The sequence below is a fragment of the Helicoverpa armigera genome, chromosome 23 (assembly GCF_030705265.1).
Source record: "Helicoverpa armigera isolate CAAS_96S chromosome 23, ASM3070526v1, whole genome shotgun sequence".
In the NCBI taxonomy this organism is placed as follows: domain Eukaryota; kingdom Metazoa; phylum Arthropoda; class Insecta; order Lepidoptera; family Noctuidae; genus Helicoverpa; species Helicoverpa armigera.
This window is the reverse complement of record NC_087142.1, coordinates 4,333,198-4,357,936: the sequence shown is the minus strand read 5'-3', so window position 1 is coordinate 4,357,936 and position 24,739 is coordinate 4,333,198. Positions and strand designations below refer to the sequence as shown.

Here is a 24,739-nt window from a genome sequence, read left to right as displayed (position 1 = left end):
TTAGCAAGTGAAGTGATTAACACGCGAATAAATGCTCCGAGTATAATAGAACACCCATAAGATGAATCATTTTTTTTACAGTAATACAAAAGAAACTACAAAATTAACTTGTAAAAAAAAAATCTAAAAACTAAGAAACCAATTTACATATGAAGGGCCTCTAGAAGCACTATTGGATAAGAGCTCTTAACTAGATGATCGTGGCGCTCTGCCAACGCGATATGAAAATTAGCATTAGTATTCTCAACTTTCTAGGGATTTCTGGTTTTGATGACTTCTTAGAAATTGAAGTTTTCCCAACTCTGCAGGATATTTCTAAGACAAAAGCTTTTTTTTATAAGAATTTAGAGAAAAATAAAAAATATTGAACTAGATGAAGTTTTTTATTGAAATAAATATAAAGTAGAAGAAATAAATAAATGAATTAGTAAAATACATCATATATATTGTACTTAAATATTATAAAAAATACATAAGTAAAATAAATAATATGATCAACGCATAGAATTCGAAGTTATACCTAACTTATTTTCTTAATTTACTTTTAATGAATTCACTTCATTCATGAGTCATGTCATGTTAAACCTTTTTGAATGGTAACTTGATTTAAGAATATTCTAATAAGTAACATTTAAGCTAGCGAATCTAATTAAAGTTTATCTTTCTAATACATTCACTAAGTTAGTATCTTCAATTAATTTTGAGTGTGGTTTTACACGATGCTTACATATGCTTATTTTGTATGAAAATAAAATAATATCTGTGTAGTGATTAACGAGTTCTTAGATCAATAGCCAACCGGAGAGAACATATGCCCAAATTTTTTTGCGAAAAAGTCTGTTATTGGGAGCGACAAACAGAGATAGCTCATGCAATTTCGATTACATCGCTACACACGCACACGACTGCCAAAACTTGATGCTTACATGACCACCGGTCTTGTATCTTTGGCAGATTGGAAGACACGGTGTCTTAAGGCTTCTCCAGTTGGTTAACTGTTCCTTGATTAAGTTCTGTTACACTATGTTAATGTTATGTCGGCTTTATTTATTACATAACAAACACATTATGTCTTGGTTGCATAGATACCATCATCATCACTTTTTATGGCTTTCTGATTATATGTGGACTGACTTTTTTAATGTAAGTAGTGAAGAAACAACTGTTGTTATTAATTACACTTGTCATAATTTTAGATACAGAAAACTTTATAAAGACGTAGGTTAGGTGTTGTTAAATTATTCAGACAATATTTAATGTTTGTTTTAGCACACGCAGCGGATTTTCCGCTGATGTGAAATTGTTCGATTCGTACGGTGGTACAATACAATGCGGGTGGATCAAACAAATAAAAAACAATTGTTGGTGCGAAAGACGATGTTTAAAACGGAGACACGGGTGTACCTGCTCTCGGAAGCCGGTTCAATAATATCAAAATATACCAGAAATAGAATCATCCATAAAAGCACAAAAATTACTTCTCTGAACAAACCTTTACTGGTACGTTTCTCATGTTATAGTAACTTATGTACGTGCAGAACATAGTATGTGCAGAAGCTGGTACACTATTGACTTATTAGAGCAGGAGATTATTGACTTACGTTGCGATTTAATTATAACTTACGATTCATGCGCACTCGAGTCACTCGATTGTCGAATCGAGATGTGTATGTAGCATTGATTGAATACTGCTTGTTAAACCAACTACCTCACTTAATTTACCTGTTCAACTTAGGAAAAATATTGGCTATAAAATTCTATATACAATTAAATTTGGAAATTGGAAAAATATCTCTTCTTAATGTAACTTAGTTAATATATTTTTTTGTTTGTAATTCATATAGCCAATTTTGCGTTAATTTTTCTTAAAATAGTTATAGTTAAGGATAATGCATCAGTTTCCCTTTTCACATAAATTGGAAGTTAGAAATATTAAACCTTTTTAACACTTCTGAATTGGGTCAGAGCGTTTCAAGCGAATGTTTAGCGAATTTCATTAAAAGAATAGAAATAAATAGTTCTAGTTTACTTTTCAGCGCTGCGACAAAGTGCTGTCCGTATTTATGAAGCGCTTTTTCCGCGCAAACCATGAAATAATTCTTTAAATAACGGACTTAATAAAATAGGTAGTGCTATTACTGAGAGTAAGCACTTAGAGGAAGAAAAGTATATTAAAAGAGACATGAGTATAATAAAACATACTGCTCAAAATTTTAATTTAAAAATACTTAGTAGACGAACTAGAACCAAAGGTTTAAAATAAATAAATACTGGCTTCCCGTATAATGTACCTATTCGGCACATTCGGATAAAAAGTAGCTTATAGCCTTCTTCAATAACACTGAAAGAATTTTCCAAATAGATTCAGTTCTTAAGATTAGCGCGTACAAAATGAGTATAGATTTTAGAGAAATCGATCTACAATGATAAAGAACTAAACACTTAATTATTCCAATTAAACATCGCGTAGGATACCCAACAAACTCCTATCTCGAATATCAATTAAATCTTCAAAGATTAATTAGTTAAAAGTGAAACGATACGGTACAATTTTACAGTCAAAAGCAACCATTTATGAAATGTGGTTAAGTAGTAGTTTCTGCGGCGACGGTTCATATCCTGATAGTAAATGGCTAGGGGATATTACGTCTGTGTACTAGGCTGTTAGATAGTCTAGACTTGTGTGGGCGTAGGGTTTTAAGGTGATGTCTGTGACAAATTCAAAAGGTATTAAACATCATTTAAGTTATGAATATGAAATTGTGTTACGGCTAACTTATATTTTGTACCTTATCAATTACAATGGAGTGTCATTTTTATTTTCGTACCCATTTCATTTACTCAGATAAAAGGAAAAGGAAAATGAATACGAATAGGTAGGTAAGTGTTAAAAATATTGTGTTTCTTTAGTTTAATAGTAATTTTTACTAATGTAATAATCGCTTGGTTTATAAAAGAACAAATATGTAGTTAGGTACGTGTAGAAGCTTCACCTTAAATATAAGTTTTCCAGTGTTTATATACTAAAGTGTATGTTGACTAAGCGTTTCCATTTCCCTGTGCGGCTAAATCCGCCGCTGATAACAGACATTTCAGTTACGAAACCGCGATTATTTTGTCAAAGTACTACGTTTGAAATAGGAAATATAAGCTAAATATTGGCATGAAAAGATTTTTTTTCTGAAGACTATAAAGAAGTCGTTTAAAATAATACCACTGAAATGATAGCATTTTTTATGCATGCTTCGTTTCAGTTAAACTATCTCACAAAATTTCGGGAGAAAGATTATTGAATCAGATCGATGTTAATGATGATGACCGTATCTACTTATTATTAATATACTTACCTCTAGTTATGTTAACGCGTGACTTGTAAGTATATAATTGATACCTTGGTAGCAAAATATGGGGGGATGAACTCTAAATGAACCTTGCAAGAAAGGTAAGATGTAATGACGTTTATAAGTAGTGCTTTGGTCTGAAACCTGCTCATCTCGCTACCGAAGGAGCTATTATTAAATAATGTTAAATGAAAGAAAAACCAACGAACCATAGTAGTCTGCATCGTTGCGTTTTTCATATCTATTATTTAACTACCGTGTCTTCAGCGCTTGTGTTATTTTACCTCTTACCCTTTTGCGCTGGCTAAAATGCAGTTTTATGAGACATTTTTTATAAATGTAAGTAGGGAATTAGAACTTAAAACACCACCGTAATTATAATAAAAAGCATCGTTTCTTACAGTTTCGCCAACAGTTATAAAGGGCTTAAAGTATTTCGTTAAAATATACATATTCAAAAAAATATCAGTTTTAGGAATGTGTGATATAATAAATGTGTAATATTATTATGCATGATTTTTAATATGATTCTCTAATTTGTATATTGATTTGGATTTACGAATGTAGAACTTTCTCTCTTGTGTTTTGTGTTTGTATAGTCAATCTACTCATATAAAACTATGCCTGTAGAAAAAAGTCATCCTAGACCGACCATAATTAATCAAAATACCTACCTACCACAAACTGCTTGAATAAAGAACATATTAAAGTAAAATATCTGACGATACAAATGATAAAATCAATGAAAAACAAAAGAATTAAGCTTTAACAATTAACAGAGTCGCGTTAGACAAAAAACTACATTTATTTGTAAAACAATAAGCAGTTATGTTTAAATGGTTATTGTCGGCCATGGTCTAAGATATATGCGAACAAAGAGCACGTAAGTAACTGATTCGTTTAGGTGTATTAAATAAACTTTAATGTATTTAAGACATATTATGGGGTAGTTAAAGACATCCAAATTATTTAATGCTTGTCTGAGAAATAGATAAACTTCATCGTCTGTCTAGCTGTTTCTCAAATATGTTGGAGTCGGCTACCATTCTGACCAAATGTAGTTGAGTGCCAGAATGAGTGTTTTACAAGGTATGACCACGATATGTGACCTCCCCAACCCAGTTACCCGGACAATCCAATACTCTTTGGTAAGAATGAGTGTCAGACTTTCTGGCTACTGACTACCCGTAACGACTACCGAAGATCTTCAAACTCGATATCTGACTTCTGATTACCCATAACTTCTACCAAAGATGTTCAAATGACAGGTAGCCATTAAAGATGCCATCCGAAACACGGAAATAGAAACAGCATCTTAACAACTACCACATGCAAAAACACTATGAACACCACCATTACAAAAGTTGGTTTTGTAATCCAATGGTAACTGATACCGATCCTTGCTAGGACCGTGACAAATGGTTTGCGACACCACATCATTAAACTATGGTCATTTCCCCATAACCCATTAACGGCTATGACCTACAATGGCCCATATGGACTTATGGCTTAACGTGCTTCGCTTGTCGGCATTTGTAACGCGTACAAAAAGTGCATATTGAGTATGTATTTATTTTATCCTGTGGAGTACTCTGATCTTTTCATATGGTAAATGCTCTTGGTGGTGAAAAATTTAAATATCAGTGTTCTTCATTATTTTTATTGAAGAGGTTTGATACTGACTTGATGTGGTGATTATTTAACGTATCTTCTTTCTATGAGGTAATGATGTAAGTGTAATAGGACTATTAAGAGATCAACGAGTACATTTTATAAAAATACTCGATGATAAAATACTTTTCGATGATGGGGTTTGTTTAGTTTTCTCAAAGTTAATAAAATGAAATAAAATTAATAAAGTTAAAATAAGAGGTGGATCTTCACCCTCGTGTCTATAATTGATCGATTGATATTTGATAAAATTGATTTAGTACATCAATCATTCATATGTCAAGTATTATAAAGTTTATAGTATAACAGTGTTATAGTATAACACTGTAATCATACCATAATTGTCTAGTATTAATACCAATCTCATTACTTTTTGTAAGCTCCAATTTTCGCAACAAAAGCAATATACATTTTGGCGCCTCATATTGCTTCTATTGTATTATTTTGTGAACAAAAACTCCTTTATCCAACGTTCATAGAACTGTACTGATCTGTAATCCTAGATAACGCAAAAATTGATCACTATGAAATTAAACCTGTAATAATGAACTATGAATTATTATAGAAAGTAAATCATGTAAGACGTAAGAGATAAAATTATTTTTGTTAAAACTATTCATAAAATTGGTTAGTATGATTTATTCTGGAGCCTTTATTCAAAAAAGTTTCAAAGTCAAATGATTTTTAAATTTAACAATTAAAGTTAACTCAATAAATACCTATAAATTATCAGACTAGGTATCTTTGAACCTTTAAAAAATACTGAAGAACAACACTGTCACATGACTACATTTTTCGAATGTTTTGGTCAATCTTAATATTTGTTGTAAACCTCGAAAGAGATAAACAATGCATATATTGAAGTCATACTTAAGTCTTTTTAAATTAAGTGTGGTAGAGATAGAACACAGCATAACAGTTAAGCCGTATCTAAAATAGAGTGGCGTTTCTGTACTCGACCGTTTGCGTTACACTTTTCGCTAGCTCACTTGTCCACAGTACATGCAAAAACGTTTGTAGATTTGTAGATAATGGCTAATTCATACAGAGTACTGAAGGACCACCATGAGAACTATTTCCAGATCAATATCAAGTAATTGTTGTATTAATGGTTCGACCAGTTCCCACACATTTAGATAGTTAGAGGAAACAGCGCAATACTGAAACCTTCGAACTTAGTTAGGAATTGATAAAATCTTTGCTGAATTGACGTGTTAATAAGTGGTTTGCTGTAAATGTTTAAGATAAACCCGTGTTTCAATTTAAGTGACAAGGTTTTTGGCAGAAGTGGTGAGAAAAAAAGTAAAAATCCCTTTTCCGTATTTTTAAGAAAACTCTTTCTTGCAAGAGAAAAAAGTAAAAATACTATTGTCTATTATTATCATTCATGGAACTTGAATTATCAATCTTGCATTTTTTAATAAGCATGATATCACGACTGAATAATATTGAATATCCAGAGACAGAGGTTAGATAATAATTTCAAGGTACAGGTATGCAGAGAATCATACTGTGATTTCGAAACAAAAATTCTTTGTTTGTATTCTCAATAATGGAAGTTTTAAATCGAATATTTCATCTCGAATGACGCGGATCTCTAGATAGAAATGGATTCATTTTAAAGAAACCCATTTATTTCCAGTTTGTTTAAGTAATGGAGTAGATACCTATTACGTGGATTTTTCATTCAGTTTTCTAACATGTTATAAGAGTGCAATGGTTTTAGTGATAGCGATCATAATATCTGAAAGGGTTGAGCAGTGAAAGTTTGGAGAAAATCAAATGCAAATAATTTGATTGATGGTCAATAATTAAGTTACAATTATTCCATCATCTAGCGTTAAGTTTTAAAAGCATGGAATTCATTATCATATAAGAGAATAGTTATTGGTTCATGTAGAACTACATAGGAAGTTTATTTTGTTATAAACCTTATTTAACATAAAGAAGGATATTCCTTTCTAAAATACAGTGAAAATCTACCAAACAAAATAAAAAGAAAGTACACCGGCCCTAACAACGCTATGTCGTAATCCTCCACAGAAACCTACCGTGAAACCCATAAATTAAACTTAACACCTTATTAAGGGTAATAGCAACATGTAAAGTGTCAAACAATAATACTAAAAATGTTATTACGAGTGTAATAACAGTAATAGTACAGGTAATAATGTCATTATTGTCAACGGCAGTCGTTAGAAAATTCGCGCGGGAATCGCGGCGGCCATTGCCTACGGTTAGAAAAAGTAGTGAGGCCTAAGTACGCTGCATTGTTCAGCCTATTCCAAGAAGTTCTTACAATGTAAATACGAATAGGTTTTGCGTTGACAGGGAGATCTGATGGTTAATTATAGGTTTAAACGTTTGTTGACAACATTGTTTAAATTCGCTTGTATATAGGAACCTGCATTGCACAAATTCACAGTATACGACGAATCCCAATAAAATGATAATTAAAAAATGTGCTTCAAGAAGTAACATTTTAATATAGCGCGATAATAACGTAATTATAAATTATTTAATGAAGAATAAATGGTTATTTAATTAAAACTTAAAACAGCCTTTTATATTTAAGCCTCCAGTTTCATAACACACCAAAAGATTTCATGTACATTTTATCCCACCCAAAACAAAAATGTGAAAGACTGCCAAGTTCGATAATATGGGAATGCTTCGCCTATAAAAGAAGTGAGATCTGAATAAGTACCAAGTTCCATACACATACCTCAGTTAAAAATAGTTACTTTTTAATGATGTTACTTGGCAAGTTTTCATACACCTTGTTATAAACCTACTAAACGCAATGAATCAAGTATTTAATTTTCTATTAAAACTTGCCAAGTAATCATCATTAAAAAGTAACTATTTTTAACTGAGGTATGTGTATGGAACTTGGTACTTATTCAGATCTCACTTCTTTTATAGGCGAAGCATTCCCATATTATCGAACTTGGCAGTCTTTCACATTTTGTTTTGGGTGGGATTTCATTTATTTTTGTAAGGTTGTTTATTTTATTTTTTTCTTATGATGAAGTTAGTTAAAGAAATGTCTCCTTTATACTATCTTTTAGATTTTTTAATATGCACTATGTTTCTTACAAAGAAATGAACTAGATTAACTATGACTAGATTTACCAACTGACTGACATGACATGTTATCATATATTATGTTCGTGGATCAAAGTTACACATTCGTTATTTTCGAAAGTGATTCACACTTGGCCGTTTTCAGATTTTTACTTTACTTTGACTAAATACAAACCTTTGTACCATTCGAAGATATATTATATAAATATAGATAAATTTAGTTCGTTTTAGTTCCTTAGGGGTATAAATTTACACCGGGTATAAAACACCTTCATTATTTTGAAACCGACTCACACTTGGCCATTTTCAGATTTTTCCCTTTACCTTGACATAAAGACCTACCTCCATGCCAAATTTCAAGTCAATACGACCATTGGAAGTGGTCTAGGTTTTTGATGAGTGAGTCAGTGAATCAGTGAATAAGTGTATAGTAAAAATAGCGATTTTCTGACGTCAATATCTCAAGACCTACAATAGGTATATTAATGAAATTTTGTATTTTAGATAAGTGAGGGGGTCTCAACAGATACTAGAAATTTGATAGGCGTAAATAAAATAGATTTTGAGTTACAGGGGGGTCGAATTTGGCCCGAAATGGTTCGTGTAATATAACCCACGGCCGGTGTGTCGCCTTTTTTGCTCGAACTTGGCGGACACACTGCCGTGTGTCTAGATATTGTGAGAATAACAATTCCAAGGCATTATTTTATCCTCATTCTTAACCTAATGCCTTAACTTGCACCTTGACAAAACCATTGACCTTAATCCGTAGACAAATGTTTTCACTATAAAAATTAAGAAAAAAAATATCCGCATTTATGGTTTATTTCCCACGTTTGTTAACTCTTTACGTATTATTTATAATAATTGGAGCAACGGTTGCTAAAGATGTGCACTGCGATATAGTCAAGCAACGAACCTGTCCAATTATGTTGCATTCTTCGACGGTTGCGCTAAATGCAGTCACGAGATACTGACAATGCAATATTTTGAATTTAATTAATATTATTTAGAGCATACGAATTAATTTACCGGCTCATCCAGTGAACGAGAATTGTGACAGACCCAATGACTATGTCTTCCTATACCTACTTTTTATTTTTCTGGTTTTCCTGAGGTAACAATTATTGAGATTCCACAAGACAATAACCTAAATGGAATACCTACTCGAATGCGAAAGCCCCATCATATAATTTTGTCGACAATCTTTCAACAACGTCTTTATACGGTGACGCCGTATCCCAATCCAAATACAAACCAAAAATGTACTCTGAAAATACCAACCTATAGCTAAGGCCAGTTAATCAATCATCATCAGTACCTACATATATATCCCAAACTTGCTCTGCACTATTTTGAACTTGATGAAAGAAAGCTAAAGTTTAAAAGTAACTCGTAATAGTTTTAGACACAACAATGTGCTTTACTCCTAACCAACACAAAATATAGACGCAATTTAAAATCAATACAGACATTTGACCCGCATTTCAGATCATTATCGGCATTAAAATAACCGCAGTCTAAGATAAACAGTAGGACCATTGCAAGAGGCACTGTTTCACAATAGTAAACTGCTGATCCCATCTCTTTAGATAATGTCGTCTTATTGCAAAGTTTTAATTGCAAAAATAATGAGCATGTTGGCTAAGCGAAATACCTTTTTTTTGTCTTTGTATTTTTACTTAATTAATTGATTCTTATGAAAAAAATATAGCGAATTCTATATATTTTGGGCTTAATTTAGGGGTTAGGTTTTTTATATCTTCAGTACATAAAGTTTTTGTTTGTTAAATAAGAATCTAATTTATTTCATGACTACGTTTTGATTTACATAAAAATGTTTAACAATGCTAACATTCGACTTTTTAAAAAGTATATGAGAAACATTTTGAATACGTACGAATTAGTTAGAAAAAAAAATAATTTCGGTATCACGCTTGAACCAGTAGTTCATCATTTCAAAAATAACAGTAGCGTTACAAAATTATGTAAAATAATGTACTTACAAAAAATAGTGGCAGATCACTAGCTCATTATTTATCTGTGGGCTCACGCTTAACGCTCTAATTATCTACAGCAGTTTAGTGTGATGCTTCGTGATAAACAACTTAACATTAGTAATTTTATGTAGGAACTTCCAACTTCCTACTTATACTTAATTTATCAGTTTCGTGGTGGAAGTAACTATGTAATTAATATAAAACATTGCCTCATAATTAAAGTTATTAATTTAATTATTCGTTTTATTAGAATTTTAAGTTGAAACTATACTTAGTTAAGTATTTATTTATTTTTTTCACTTTGAATTAAATATAATGATACTACCAAAAAGTTCACACACTTCAACATATTTCATGAAATTTCTAACATTGTCATCTACCTAACAATCACAGCAGACGACCCAGTTTACAAAATTCCCCACAGAACAAAAAACAACTTAAACCAAACACACGCACATGTTATTCGCATGTTGGCGCGCATTCTATCATTACACTATTAAACCATTTTTTTCACTATCAAAGAAAACATACATAATTTGTCGTTTATTTCTGTTATATGCGTGTTTCAATCTGACGACCACCGCTACATTTCCTTATGAAAACAATGGAATTAATTCGTCAAATTATCATATCGCTAAAGGGTTGTGAATAACGTGCGATGACGTCTTACCGCAAAATTTCTCCAAACATCGTGATTTGCGGTGCCATAACAGTACAAGTATAATTTCAATTTCACTTGTGAATTTGTTGATACCTCATTATAATGTTTTGCGGTATACTACCGCTAGAATACGCGCCTACGCGCCAACAAATTGGCGGAAAATTGTCGTGCGTATTTTTTTCGTAGCGCGCTGACTAATAGCCAACAAGAATTTTCATGCTTTGTTTAATGTGCAAATCAGGAAGATATCGGCACTTGCGTGTTATCATTTAGCTATTAAATCAGCGATCTCAAATATCGGAATAAATCGCACGCGGATTTTTTATTTGTTTACATGAAAAAAGATCGGCATAAATTAGAAGTTTTAGTACAAAAAAAAACTTACCGAGAAATATGAAAATCTTCATGGTGAAGTTTTATAGAGCTTGCAACACAGACACTAAAGTTTAAAAGTTAACAGACTTAGTTCGAAGTTCGAATTGATTTGAACAGCGGCGTTCGACGTGGTCCGTCGCCGAGCCGCGTGTGTTGGATGCGCGCACGCAGCGTCGGTGGACGGTCCGTGGCGCCTTCACTTTCTACGTGGTGGGGTAAGGAGGACCGGGAAACCAAGGGTTTGTTGACATTACTGCATACGCACGAACGTAATCGGACGAACTCATTACTGATGAATGTTACACAATGTCGGTGTTGATTTATGATTTAATTGCTTTATTTATTAAATTCAAACATAACATTGACCGTTATTATTTTTTTATGTATCATTTTTACTGATTTCCTTTTTGTAGTTCCTCGTAGATTCGTGATCAACTCGACATTTATGTGTCAGGATGTGAATTTAGTGACGTACTTTTACAATAGAATCGTAATTCGCTCTAGCTAGAAGACAGGACGATACATTCTATTGAATCCTTTCACTGTCGCCTTGTGTTCAACTTTTAATTTCAGTGACAGTTTTTGTGTCCATTGTCCGTTTCCTACCACAGGCCACAGCTGCGCTGAAACGGCTGCAGCTGCAGAAAACCGCAAACGGCACAAATACAATAAACCTTATTGGTAATAATATTTAGAGCCATTTCGTTCTCCGATTCTTAGATACAAATATAGGGATATATTGCAGATTGCACTTTTTCCAGAGATACCTACTGTATGCAGTTAATTCGGAAGAGCAATTAATGAAAGGAAAAACGGGAATTTAAGCCAGAAATTGAAGAAAAGTTTGAAAACTTCAAAAAGTAACACAGGTTAATGCATAATTAAACCATTCTAAAACGTCGACATATTTTTGCTGCACTGTGACTTGAAAACCAAAATAATTTACTTTGGTTTACAAACACAGTAGTAAAATCAAGATAACACTAGATTTTAGAATATTCATGTAAATATATTCATTGTGTGTTTAAGCGTGTTCATGGTTTACAGTTAGCTAGGCTCGGAGATCGCAAGTCAGATTACAGGCGGGCTGAGTAGCCGCGATCCATTAATTTCACTTGTTTTCTCGAAAAACTGGTAATATTGTGTTTATTTTGCAGGTAAAGGAATTTTCTGTGGTGTCATGGTGAATGTTTTGGGAGATAAATGATTTTATAGAAACCGAAAACGTTATATTTTTATTGCTTGTAATACGAGCGATGACCTCGATGGTGCAATGGTCACCAACTCTAACTGCCGAATCTGAGGTCCCGGGTTCGATTCCCGGTTCATTCGACATTTGTGTGATGAGCATGCTTGTTGGCCGTGGTCTGGGTGTTACAATATGTATTTATAAATATGTATATATGTAGCTATAAGTATGTAGTTTATCAGTTGTGTTAGCTCCCATATCACAAGTTAATTAATAATTTACCATGGGGCTAACCGACCGTGTGTGAAAAGGTGTCCCGACATTATTTATTCATTTGTTTAATTCGCCTAAGAACTGGGGTTTATGACCGTTTGTATCTATATTACCTCTAGGTACCAAAAAGCATTATCCGTCCAGTTTGTATAATCTGTTCGCAATAAAATCAAAAACGTAACCAGGGTTTCGTGCGGAAAATTGAGGGTTTTATGGAACGTTAAAAAATCTTATTTGGTAACAGAATTACATATTTTGTTTAATAATAATATTACGCAACAAAAAACGGAAGCTAAGGCAAGTTATGATTATTAACTTACTAAATAATGGAATTAAACGTAAGTATGTAGCATAGCTAATGTAGAGTAGTCAGAAACTCTTTAGTCTTAAGGTTTTATTCATTATATTTTATTCCTGGCTGAAGAACTGTGTAAATTTATTCGATGTAAATAGGTAATATGTGAATAATGATGCAATATGTGAATAGGTTTTATACAGAAGTTGTCACTTCGCTCCCAATCAAAAATAAACCAAAGTAAAAGTTTTCCAATGTTGCTATTATAAAAGATCCCTGATATCCCGGTACAGAGCGCGCTACGCTCTACAGTACTTATAGTAAAATTGACATAAGCAGTGGATGGCATGCAGCAACTCCAATTGTGACAGTTTCACTCATTAAATGTACCAGGAACACATAAGATTACATCAGTGTCCGCTGATTTGTAACACTCGATTACATCTCCATTCTTTGATTCAACTTACGTGATGTCTCGAAACTAATTGTCGCTTTAGCTTTATGTGGTGCAGAACATTTTTCTTCGTTATTCAGTAGATTAGGTAGGCTATTTTACCATGCCAGGTGCAATAAAAGTGTAATAAAGTATCGGTTAATAAAAAAAATTGCAATCTAGGGGTTTAAATAAAAACATACATTCTATGGAACTCTTTACAAACCACTGAAAAGAAAAATAATTCGTTGCCGAAAAAATAAAAAGTTGCATCCGCTAGATAATGACTTCTAGACCGATGCACCTTTTTGATTTACTTGAATTGTTCTTATTTCATTCATTATATTGCACTATGTCTGCAGTCAAGAAAATAAGTTCCCGTATCAAATAACCTAATAATTAAATGTCAACTGTTCTATAATTAAAACATAACCTTTGACATTTCATTCATTTTAACGAAGCCCGTAATCATAGTTCATAGTATGCAGAGACAAGACAACTTCTACTAACTTGTATTTATAAATACCTCTTCTAAATGTCACTGTGCGTTTAATTCAACACGAGCATTTGAAATCAAATAATTTTGCAGGATGGATTCTATAAAGCTTGATAACAATTCACGTAGATATTATAAGAATACAAATGTGTGTTTAAACATTAAGATATACATACATCAAAGCGTTCATCATCTGCCTAGCCTTTTTCACAACTATTTTGGAGTCGGTTTCCAGTCTAACCGAATGCAGCTGAGTACCAGTGTTTTACAAGGAACGACTGCCTATCTGACCTCTCCAACCCAATACTCCTGGGTAATACTTTCTGGCTTCTGTCAACCCGTTACGACTGCCAAAGATGTCGAAGTGTTGTAATATGACTATCAGCATCAGATATATTCGCTTTTATGAATGTTCGATAGGTAGCAAAGTTAATCAATCTGACAGTTAATATAGTTGTTAATGAAGAGAAAAGTCAATAGGCGACACTAACGATCTGTCAAATGGTAATAGCATAAATATCCATTTACTTACCCATAGGTATCCTAGTCGATCTATATCTTAATCTTAATCCAGTCACTAAAGCGAAAATAACATTTGAAGTTGCGTTATGATCTTTAACTCAGTTGTTTATAATAAAAAGGGAACCGTTTCTTTGTTTGTTAGTTTGTGCCTTTTTAAGGCTCCATAACTACTGAAACAATTTGAAGAATTATTTCACTGTTGGGTTGACATTAGTCCGGAGAAACAGAGGCTATATTTTATTCGGATATGGGCAGAAATGCCCTCGTTACGCAAGTTACACCACGGAACAGCTAGGAGACCATAAAAAGAAAGAGAGAAAAAGGGAAGGAGCTATTATTGACAAAGTTCAGAACAGACAGCCTTTAAGACTGAAAGATACTCCGACAACCTCTAAAATAAGTATGTGTGTTTAATATGAGAGAATTATTTTACTACATGCATGCAGTTCTCATTAGACGTCATCCATGTCTATTTAGCATATCTAATATAATTTATGCGTCAATCAAATTACGCTAAGTAACGGTAATATGGTCACAGCTAAGTTCATTACTGTAGAACTTATAGCATTAGCCACAGCTGTGATCCTTTGTCCATCAAAAGTTGACTGATAGATGAGACACTGCTAATTATCTTGAAATTGAGTAATTACTAGCTGGTGGCAATAGGCTATTGATATTTTGAAATATTGTCATCTGCTAAAATGATTTATCTAATCAGATGCAGGTGAGTAACAGTGTTTTACATGGAGCTATTTGCCTATCTGACCTCCTCAAACCAGTTACCCTGACAACAAGTTACAGATGAAAGACACACTTATAAAGTAAATATGCTTAGAAAACGATATGCTGATAATTCTCTAACTCGGAATCAAACCCGCACACTCGTACGCCAACACTACTTAGTGTGAGGAATCTCATAGCATTGTGAAGACTAAACAATACCGCTAGATATTGTCAAGTCACCACCAGAAATCGAAATGTCTTCGCCATGGCAACATAAGTACGCTTCTATACTATCAGAAGAGAATTAGGTGTTAGTATTGTACATGGAGAACAAAATGACTAGCGGAGACGTCCGACGATCTCCTGAGAAAGTAGTGTCGCAAAAATGAAGGTGTCCGGGAGACGAGGAACATTAATCTCACTCTTATTTGGAAAACCATAATTCTTTGACAGATGTGTTATAGAAGCCGAAAGTTTTCGTCTCACCCATAGTATAATCATCGGCAAGGATATTAAGCCCTGACCTTCACCTGCGCAGAAGTGATTTATTGGTTTATTGCCATAAGTGTACGGTGCGCAACGTGATCCCCACTCTTCCGCCGAGAGCTCATTATCCGTGCCGATAACTATACGTACGTTATTTGAACAGAACAAGGCGCGCGACCTACCTTCCTCATGGCATCTCCGCTCCTCTTTTCTTCCTCCATAGTATTGTATTTACTAATTAGACAATGAACAGGCCGCCAGCTGTTTACATGTATCGGATAACCTGTTGTGATCAAAGAGAACAATATTGATTTTGTCTAACGGGGAAAAAGGACATCAAATGTTTGAAAAAGGCCTGAGCCTTTGTTTGTAAAGGGAAAACAGTGGAAAATAAAAGACAATCATTATATTTGAACATGTTTTTAATTTTGTTTGCCGTTTTTTTTTGTTGGTTACTTCTTTGTTTATTTCTCTTTGAATTGTACCTACAATAAAATTTATGAAACGTAATGTTAACCTATTTGATCTAATTTAGGGATAAGGGAAGGTCGGTACCATAAAGGATAGAGAGAAAGATAACTTCTTTTATGATATCTGATAGATTTTTTTTTGTTTCAAGAATTTGTGCAATTTATGTTTCAGGGAAACACAACTAATTACCACAATCTTGCCTTAGTTCATGACATATGTATATTTGACAGAGTCTACGTGACATCTCTCTCAATATTCATCGTACACGAATTATGCATATTAGATAGATCATCAGACAAACATCATATGGTATTCAGCTGCTTACATTCAAACGTTGAATTTAATTAATTACATACAGTACTGTAATAAGATTTGGTTATACGCCGCTCAAGGTGGAAATAAATATTGTCGTTTGGTCCCTTCACAATTCGCTAACTTAAGTTCTCTTAAGGAATTATATTGCTGCGGTCCCAAAAAAACGAATGTGTGAAGCATTTTCTTGGCGTATATCTACTGTGCTATTCCCATACAGCTTTTTTACTGATCAATATACTTCCTTATACGAAATTATAGTTTTCAAAGTCCTGAGGGAATTATTTTCCGCAACTGGGAAAAAGTAGTTCATTTTTTTGACCGCGGAGCATCTGTGGATTGTTTATTTTTCTTATTGATGATACCTAGATAAGATTGTCGTGAAAGCGACAGGCAGACTTACCTTTGCCTTTATAATATTCGGAAAGATTTGTTGTAAGTTCCATTACAGTTCACAGTTAAATGGGTTTGAAAAACAAATGAATGAAGAAATAGTATTTATGCAAATAACAAATTATGCGTTTACGATGACAGAAATAAAAGGTGCGGCCGGCATCGATCCCAACTGTCGTGTAATATCACTTGCATGCACTGAATTATTTATTTTGAGGTAATTAAAGCAACTACTTAATTAGTGACCGCTTGTCATAACGTACACTATTCTTTTATTATGCTTAATTGATCTATTATCGAATTTTGCATGGCCCCGTTAAAGTATGCATCCTTCCTTCCTTATTAGTATAATGGGGAAACAATATTGTCGTTAAAAATATGTATTATAAACATTAATGTGACTTTGTTTTTACTTTCACGCTAGAACAGTTTAATTAATTCAGTTGTATGGTATACCGGCGGGTACGCATTCATAGGCTACTCGATGCAGGACTCGGATAAAGTCGCAGCCAAATCCTGTATGATTTAATTTGAAGAGTATTTGTGCATATTATGGGAAGTGATAAACTTCTATTATGCTGCACACAGAACCGAGCCGATCCTGTGTGCGAAGTGTGCGGTGCGTACAAGCGCCAAGCAAATAGGGTCGCTCCTTTTATCCCGTTATATATAATTTCTAGAGTTTTCTACCCTAATGTAAAAACGGGAGCCTTGTCAGCCTTTCCGTTCATCTGTTACCGCAGCTGTTAGCTCTGGGTGCAGTGTGAGGGAGTGTCAGACTCTTACCGACTAAAACCCACTATGTTCTCTTTATGTACCAGGACCGTGGCAACTGTTTCGAACAATCCCGCAGCTCACAGACACTTTAGTCACATGAAATACAAACTAAATTAAAAAAATACATACACAACCTTTATTATTATATACAGCTTTGTATCTACTTTTTAACCAAAGCTTTGATCGACTCAACCGATTGACTGTGCGTTTTGTTTGACTTCGGTTCGCATTTTAATTAAACTGTAATTGGATTTGTATTGGATTTCAAATAAATCTGTTTGTGAATCAAAAACGTTTGTTCATAGTTTATTATTTTGATTTCACGTTATCTTTATGTTTATTAATGTTTTAACGTTATAAATGAACCATTCATGATATATTTATAGACTACAATGGCTTCTTGGTTGTTCTAGTAAATGGTTTATGAAAATCGGATAGATAGCCCGTAGTAGCTAGATATAATATACTGGAGTCCAAATGCATCATATGGATATGACTCATATGAAGCTCATCCACAAAATAGTGTAACTTAACCACAAAGACCAGTCAATCAGCTCAGGTAAGTAATAATTTTCAAACAAACTATTCTAGACCAATAAACGATTGCGAAATAATATAATAAATCAAACCAACCGCATCCGTTCACTATTTATTTATTTAGAGCGCCCGCACACTGCAAACTTTTAGTCGGCCGATATTTTGTTTGCTCTCGTTAATCAATATGGAAATAAATGGCACATTGCAATGATCAGGTCTTTAGCCGGCATTAGACTGACTGTAAACTTTCATTAGAATCTTTTTTTTTTTTAACTTAGCTAATCGTCGGGTCAACTGTTAGATGACTGTTTCATCTGCAGTGTGCGGTTACTCTTAACGATGACAGAAAGCATCAATTACATTTACATTATTCATTTGCAATGACCTAGGTATAGTTGCAATAATATACTTGCGAATTGCAATTGCTATTAAAATAATTTGAATGCTATAAATTAGTGTGGTCATCATTATTTATCTGTTGCAAAATTGTTAAGAAGCGACCAAGTATTACTTACTTGTTTATTATCATCATAAACGTCATTGCTGTTTCAATGGTTAAATAGTGATACACAATAAATATAATAACAACATACATAAGGCTTTCGTCTGCAATAAAACTGCTACAAAATCAATTAAACTAATCTGTTCCTTACTACACAATCTTTCCATAAAAACTCAGTCACATAACAATGCAAATCTTTTTCACAGCCTTCAATAAAAATATTCTCCATTAAATAACAATTTAACAGCCCAATTAGCTTATAATTACTGTTACAAAGGATAATAAACTGAACCAACTTAATCTAGAATCTAGATCTTATACTCTATACAAATATACCGTGAGAATACATCAGTTTCGAAGGATGGATACGAACCACGGAGTAAGGGAAGATGAGCGGAGATGCCATAATGCAGGTAGGTCTTCTAGGTCAAATACGTACTGTGGACATGACCAAAACGATCAGTTACGAGTGAACAACCGAGGCGGTCGAGGTCTGTAAGACATCTGTCAACGACTTTTGGGTACTGCAAAAATTCTCGGGTCTAAAGAAGGCATATTAGGATTGATACAGTAACCTCCACACACCCGCATTTTGGCGCGCTATTTTCTTAGGAGATAATCCGTATCGGCACATCCGCTTGTCATTTTGTTCTCCATGATGCGAACTAATCTATCATTGCTCATCGACGGAGCGTTAATAAATCATATTACAGTATCAAGAAGTACAGTGAAGCAACTCTGAACGAAAAAGCCGACCCACTGTGATCAAAAATGTCAGAGTGTAAACGCAAGCCGTTTTGACGTCAGAGCCAGTATAATCTTGTTATGCAAAAGCATGCATGGCTTGAAACTGACGTTGTATTCCTGGAAATGTTGCAACTATCCCACTTTTTAAAACTGAAGTAAAAGAGGATTTTCTGGCTCACTGGTATTTTTGGCTTGATATTTGAAAACGCCTTTCGGTGATGAATAGAGGCCAGTTTGCAAGTGTAACGACATTAAACCATATGATCAAACATGGGGCTAATCTGAATTGTTGAAGCTTCGTAAAATTGTTATTAATATATATTTATAGCACCTAGCTCTTTTTCTTAACGACGCACATAGGAGTATTTAACCCAAAAAATCGATCAAAAGTCGAATATTACAAAGTATTCATAGAAGGTAGTTTTTGCTACCTGGCAAAACGGTAGGGTCGGGGGGACAATAAACCGCTCGACTCTCTTTTGTTCTTGCTAAAATTCCGTTCACAATCAGTCGTCTTTCTAACGCAAGCTTGATCGCACGAACTTAATACCCAGTGAAAGTGAGTTAACTTAATTGTTAAAAATAAGCGTGACAGTTAGATTACTCGGTATAAATCATATTTTAGTTATGGACGGTGCAGAACAAGGTATGTAAAATTTATATCACTATTTTTTTTTGTAATATATACCTTTAACAATTATTTACTCCATCTTTTATGGGGTACATTAAAAAGATGAGTCGATTTTAGCCTTTTCCAATATTTCAAAGTCTTTTGTTGTATTTCCGGACTTTTCCGGGTCAAATTCTTTTTCATCCTGTTGTTAGATATGCATATTAGAAATTTAAAAGAAAATAGCTGCCAACATGTGCCAAAATGAAAACATTTTGAAAATTAAGTGCATGTGGTATTTACAAAACAAACTTTATTTTGCGGTCACTTAAGTTAATTTCAGATTTCTCTTGTTGTAGGGTCTTCTGGTACAAAGGTCGTGACGCGAAATTATGTTTTCCGAAAATCGAGGGAATATACTGAACCAGATTTCGGAAAAAAGTTGGATTTATTGGAGTTTGAAATAATTAATGACTCTTCATTCCCAACTGATCAAAAATCATAGTTTATTCAAACATTTTCTCGTCTCAAGTCTGAAATGAAGTCTAAGTGGCAGACAGCAAAGCGAACAGAAAGTGTATTTTTGGAAAAATACCATGATTGGTTACAAGGCACTCTTGAAATACCGAAAAAAAAATAATATTGAAAAATCCCCGGTCGGCCAAGCAAAGAGTTCGCGGAACTAACAGACTGCAGTAAGCGTCGGAAGACATCACATTTACGAGGCAAAATGAAGCAGATACACTAATTTATGCAGGTCAAATGGCGCTTCGTGATAAAGGAAATGTGGATGGTGCATACGTGATAAAAGATATTATGGCATCCCCAACACGTGGTCGGAAATATCGTGAAGCTTTCAGAAAGAGCGCAACTCCTGAAGCAAAAATTAAGCAACTATCGCCAAGTCAGGCTTTGTCTATATTTGTGGAAGCTGCATTAACAAGAAAGCAGTACGAAATAATTAGAGAAAGTTCTAAAAAACTATATCCGTGCTATTCCATTTTACAAAAGCAAAACAAGATTGCTATCCAAATGCCGAGTCTTATAGGGTCACTGAAACGTGTGCAGAAATTCAGTTACAAGCATTATTATTTTAATACATGGGCCTACAGTTATTAGACACGCCATACTACCAATAGGGCCTTATCAGAAGAAGCTGCAGAGGCTCGTAATAAACATTTTCGAAAATTCAGGGAACAATATGCAAGAAAATTCAGTAGAACTGACTGTAATATAGATGTCTTAAATAGATTATTATTAACTTCAGACCCATATTTGACAAGTATTAGACGAAAAGTGACTAAAAAATCAATAAATTTTAAACTAGAAACTAGGGAAATGTTAATGTCCTACGAAGTTGATAAGGATAAAGAGAATGCAGAAGATAGTGAATATCACTATCTTCTGCATTCTCTTTCAGATGAAGAAGAGTAGTTATAAGCGATTTAATTAATTTAATAATGTATTAGTTTATAAGTTTTTAATTAATACGTCTAAATTGTTAAAGATTGCAATAAACAAATAGAGACAAATTATTTTTTTTACACTTATTTCAAATTCCTGTTAAAAAATAAATCAAAATAGTTTTTTTTTTACTTTTTGAGTACATTTTAATGCCAATAAATAAATTATAGCAGATAAATAATTTTGATCGACTTTATTGATCAAATACCCCTATGTGCGACGTCAAAAATCATCAAATGACCCCTCCCGCTGTGGGTTAGCAGCGGTGAGGGAGTGTCAGACTCTTACTGAATAAAAACCGTCGTGTTCCGTCATAGGCCTTTTATGGGCCGCGGCATCTCTTTCGAACAACCCGCAGCCCCGGCAGACCTTGGCCCTACTAGGCCCCACTGGGGTTGCTGGGCACCTACCGCTGAGGGCTACATTATATCCTTAGTAAAGTAAAATGTAAACAATTAGCAACCTCATATTGATACCTAGTGCTTTGTCCAGAATATTACTAAATTAATCTACTGCTTAAATTGCACTGTGGTCATACTCGACGTAGTTATAGTCCACCAATAAATGTGCTTCACACATTAAGTAAGAGTGATAAACTTAGTTGATTAAAGCAGTTACTTGATGTTGCGGATTAAGCAAAACTAATAAAACTAAGCTGGTTTAACTCTATAGCTTACTTACAACGGTTACATTATTGGTAAATGGAAAATTGAATGAAAAGTCATACAGCAATAAAAAAAGTGTCAATTGAGTAATTATGAAAGTAAATACAATTTTAACCTACCCGATGATTAATATAAATAATAAAATAGGATTATGAGTTATCCTCATAACCAAAAGATACTCGTAGGTACAGTTTGGATCCACTTCTCCCCTTTTTACTTTAGTAATCTTACGCCAATTTCTTTGAATGATAATATACCATGTTTTTGTCATAAATATTAGCCATAGATACCTAAATATCTGTAGCTTATCTATACCTTATTTTGATCAAAATATTTCCTTCTAGGATACCTGCCTACTTTCGCTATCAAAACCTAATTAGTATCTCCCTTGAGAGCTGGGACCACTTGATAAGGCCAGGAAACAGTTCCTAATTAGCTGCAAGGTAACTAGCGGTAATCTTAATAAGTTGCTAGAAGGCAATTATATTTTCTGTTCCTTTCTCCCATATAAGAAAATGTAATTAGGACTTACTTTAATTATAACAATTATTCTGACCTTATGTGTTTTCTCTCAAGTAGGAAGAAGAAGAAAAGTGTTTTCTCCCTTTTAGCTAACTAATTCAAACTAACGTGTGAGATGTTTTTTTCCATTCAATTCAAGCTTTTACCAGCGACTCTCGATCCCTTCATTTATCTACCTACTTATCATAAGTTACTAATTTACTTTACCTAGGTACATGGGTAGCTCTACCATATCATAAGTACTTTAAATCAGCTCGAATTAATTCACTATATGATATAAGCCCTTCTAAAAACTAGGACAGAATAAACTTGCCTATTTGACAAAAAATATCTTCGCAAAGACGCAAGTTCCATTGCATCCGCTTTTTTTTATTAATTTGTCTTATTAGGTGGTTATAACATGATTGAATTGTAAAATGACACCACGACTACCATATTTCAGATTTTATTACTAAAAATCTATATCGGTATTACCTAAAATGTTTAAAGGACTATTAAGTAAAGCTCTAGGCAATGTTAAGTGGTTTGATATCCAACCTTGATGTGAGAAAGGTAAATACTACACAAATGCTGCATTCCAGTTGCAATCTTGCAATTCCGATTTTTTTACCTGATAAAATGTAGATCGAATTTGAAAGTTCATCCTTGATGTTACTACGTGAAAAGATACAAAAAATTGATGTTGCTAGGCAGTATATTGTAACCTTCACAATAAGATACTTTTTAAGAAGCCAGCCTAAAAATTAATCTTGCAACAAATTATTAAATCTACAATAACCTACTTACATTATAAAGCTGAGGCGTTTGTTTAATCTCAAAAACTGCTAAACTGATTCAAAAATTATAATAGTGTTGGGTTAGATAGAGGTTAGATAGAGCATTTAAGAAGACTAGCTAAAGTTTACACTTGCCTTTATCCGAGTGTGCAAATTAGTTCAAACGGGACAAGAATATAACCGCTGGTTGAAGCTACGTAGTTCAAAATATACCTAACTACAATATAAACTAGAATAAAATCTAGACTTATATTACTCAATGCCCAATTTATTCTCCCAACAACTTCACACATTGCATAATGTACTGCCAAACTTTTGGTTTCATCAAAATAATTATGCCTTGCGGATTCCTAACTATGTAAGTATATGGCCTAGTTTTATATTGTCAGCCTGAAAAGTAGTGTGTAATTGTTTTTAAATAGGTATTGTATTGTTAGTACTGAAATATGCAAATTTGGCATATAAGAAATAATGTAGGTATTTATTTTTTGAATCTACAATATTTGTAAACAATTACCTATACCTACATACATATATGTTTAAATTATAAATTAACTATCAAAAAACTGGTACCCATATTAAGATAATTGAATAAAAGCTCCTTAAATAAAAGATTAAAACAAATGAATTATTTCCATCATCCTACAAATCGATAGTTTTTAGGGCACCATACATAACCCAATGGGTAAAACGGGACCCAATTACAATGACTCCGCTATCCGTCCGTCCTTCTGTCAGTAGGTTGTATCACTTGTATCTCATGAACATGATTCCAAACCAAAATAATTTAGTGTGGTTAAGAAAGACGTAACATCATTAATTTACCAATGTTTTATAATCATGTAGTAAATAATGATGCTCCTATCTAAGTAGTTCATGACTATCAACTATTAAGTTTCGTGCAAAAGTTCAACATAAGGTGTTAGTCGTCCAATTATTTATCTGGTTACGGTTTGCAATTCTGCAAGTGATAAATAATAATGTCAATTTGTTGTGTCATCAACCTTATTAGATGCTCAGTAATATTATAAATGCGATTGTAATTATGTCTGTCCGGCTTTTACGTCAAAACTAGTGAACCGATGCGAAGGAAATTAGAAAGACAAAACATAAGCTTTTTTTTACCCTGTTCCGAAAAGTGGTTCTAGTGGGATGTAAGTAAAATTAAGGGGATCAGCCAGTGCCTATTTATTTAAATTGATAATAAAAAATAGCACATCCTTGGGTTGTCCATATTAGAATGTAATATACATTTTTGGTAGAATAATAATTATGTAAGACAATCAAGTAACATAAAATGAAATAAGGAACTTCGAAAAATGTGAATAAAATATGGCATCCGTTCGACTTACACCGTGAAATGGCCAAAATATTGCTTCCGTATTATTAACATTTACTAATGTTAAGTAAT

General features: G+C 33.4%; 2 protein-coding genes across 3 annotated transcripts in view; one reads left to right on the top strand and one right to left on the bottom strand.

Moving 5' to 3' along the window:
• The window catches only part of LOC110377223 (bromodomain-containing protein DDB_G0280777), a 47,022-nt gene extending 35,734 nt beyond the window's left edge, over positions 1-11,288 (bottom strand). Inside the window, exon 1 of the mRNA XM_021336016.3 lies at positions 11,146-11,288. Coding sequence (XP_021191691.3) covers positions 11,146-11,167 — 22 coding nt within the window. The 5' untranslated portion in view covers positions 11,168-11,288. The remainder of the gene's footprint in view (positions 1-11,145) is intronic.
• The window catches only part of LOC110377229 (annexin B9), a 367,919-nt gene that overhangs the window by 188,184 nt on the left and 154,996 nt on the right, over positions 1-24,739 (top strand). The window lies entirely within an intron of this gene.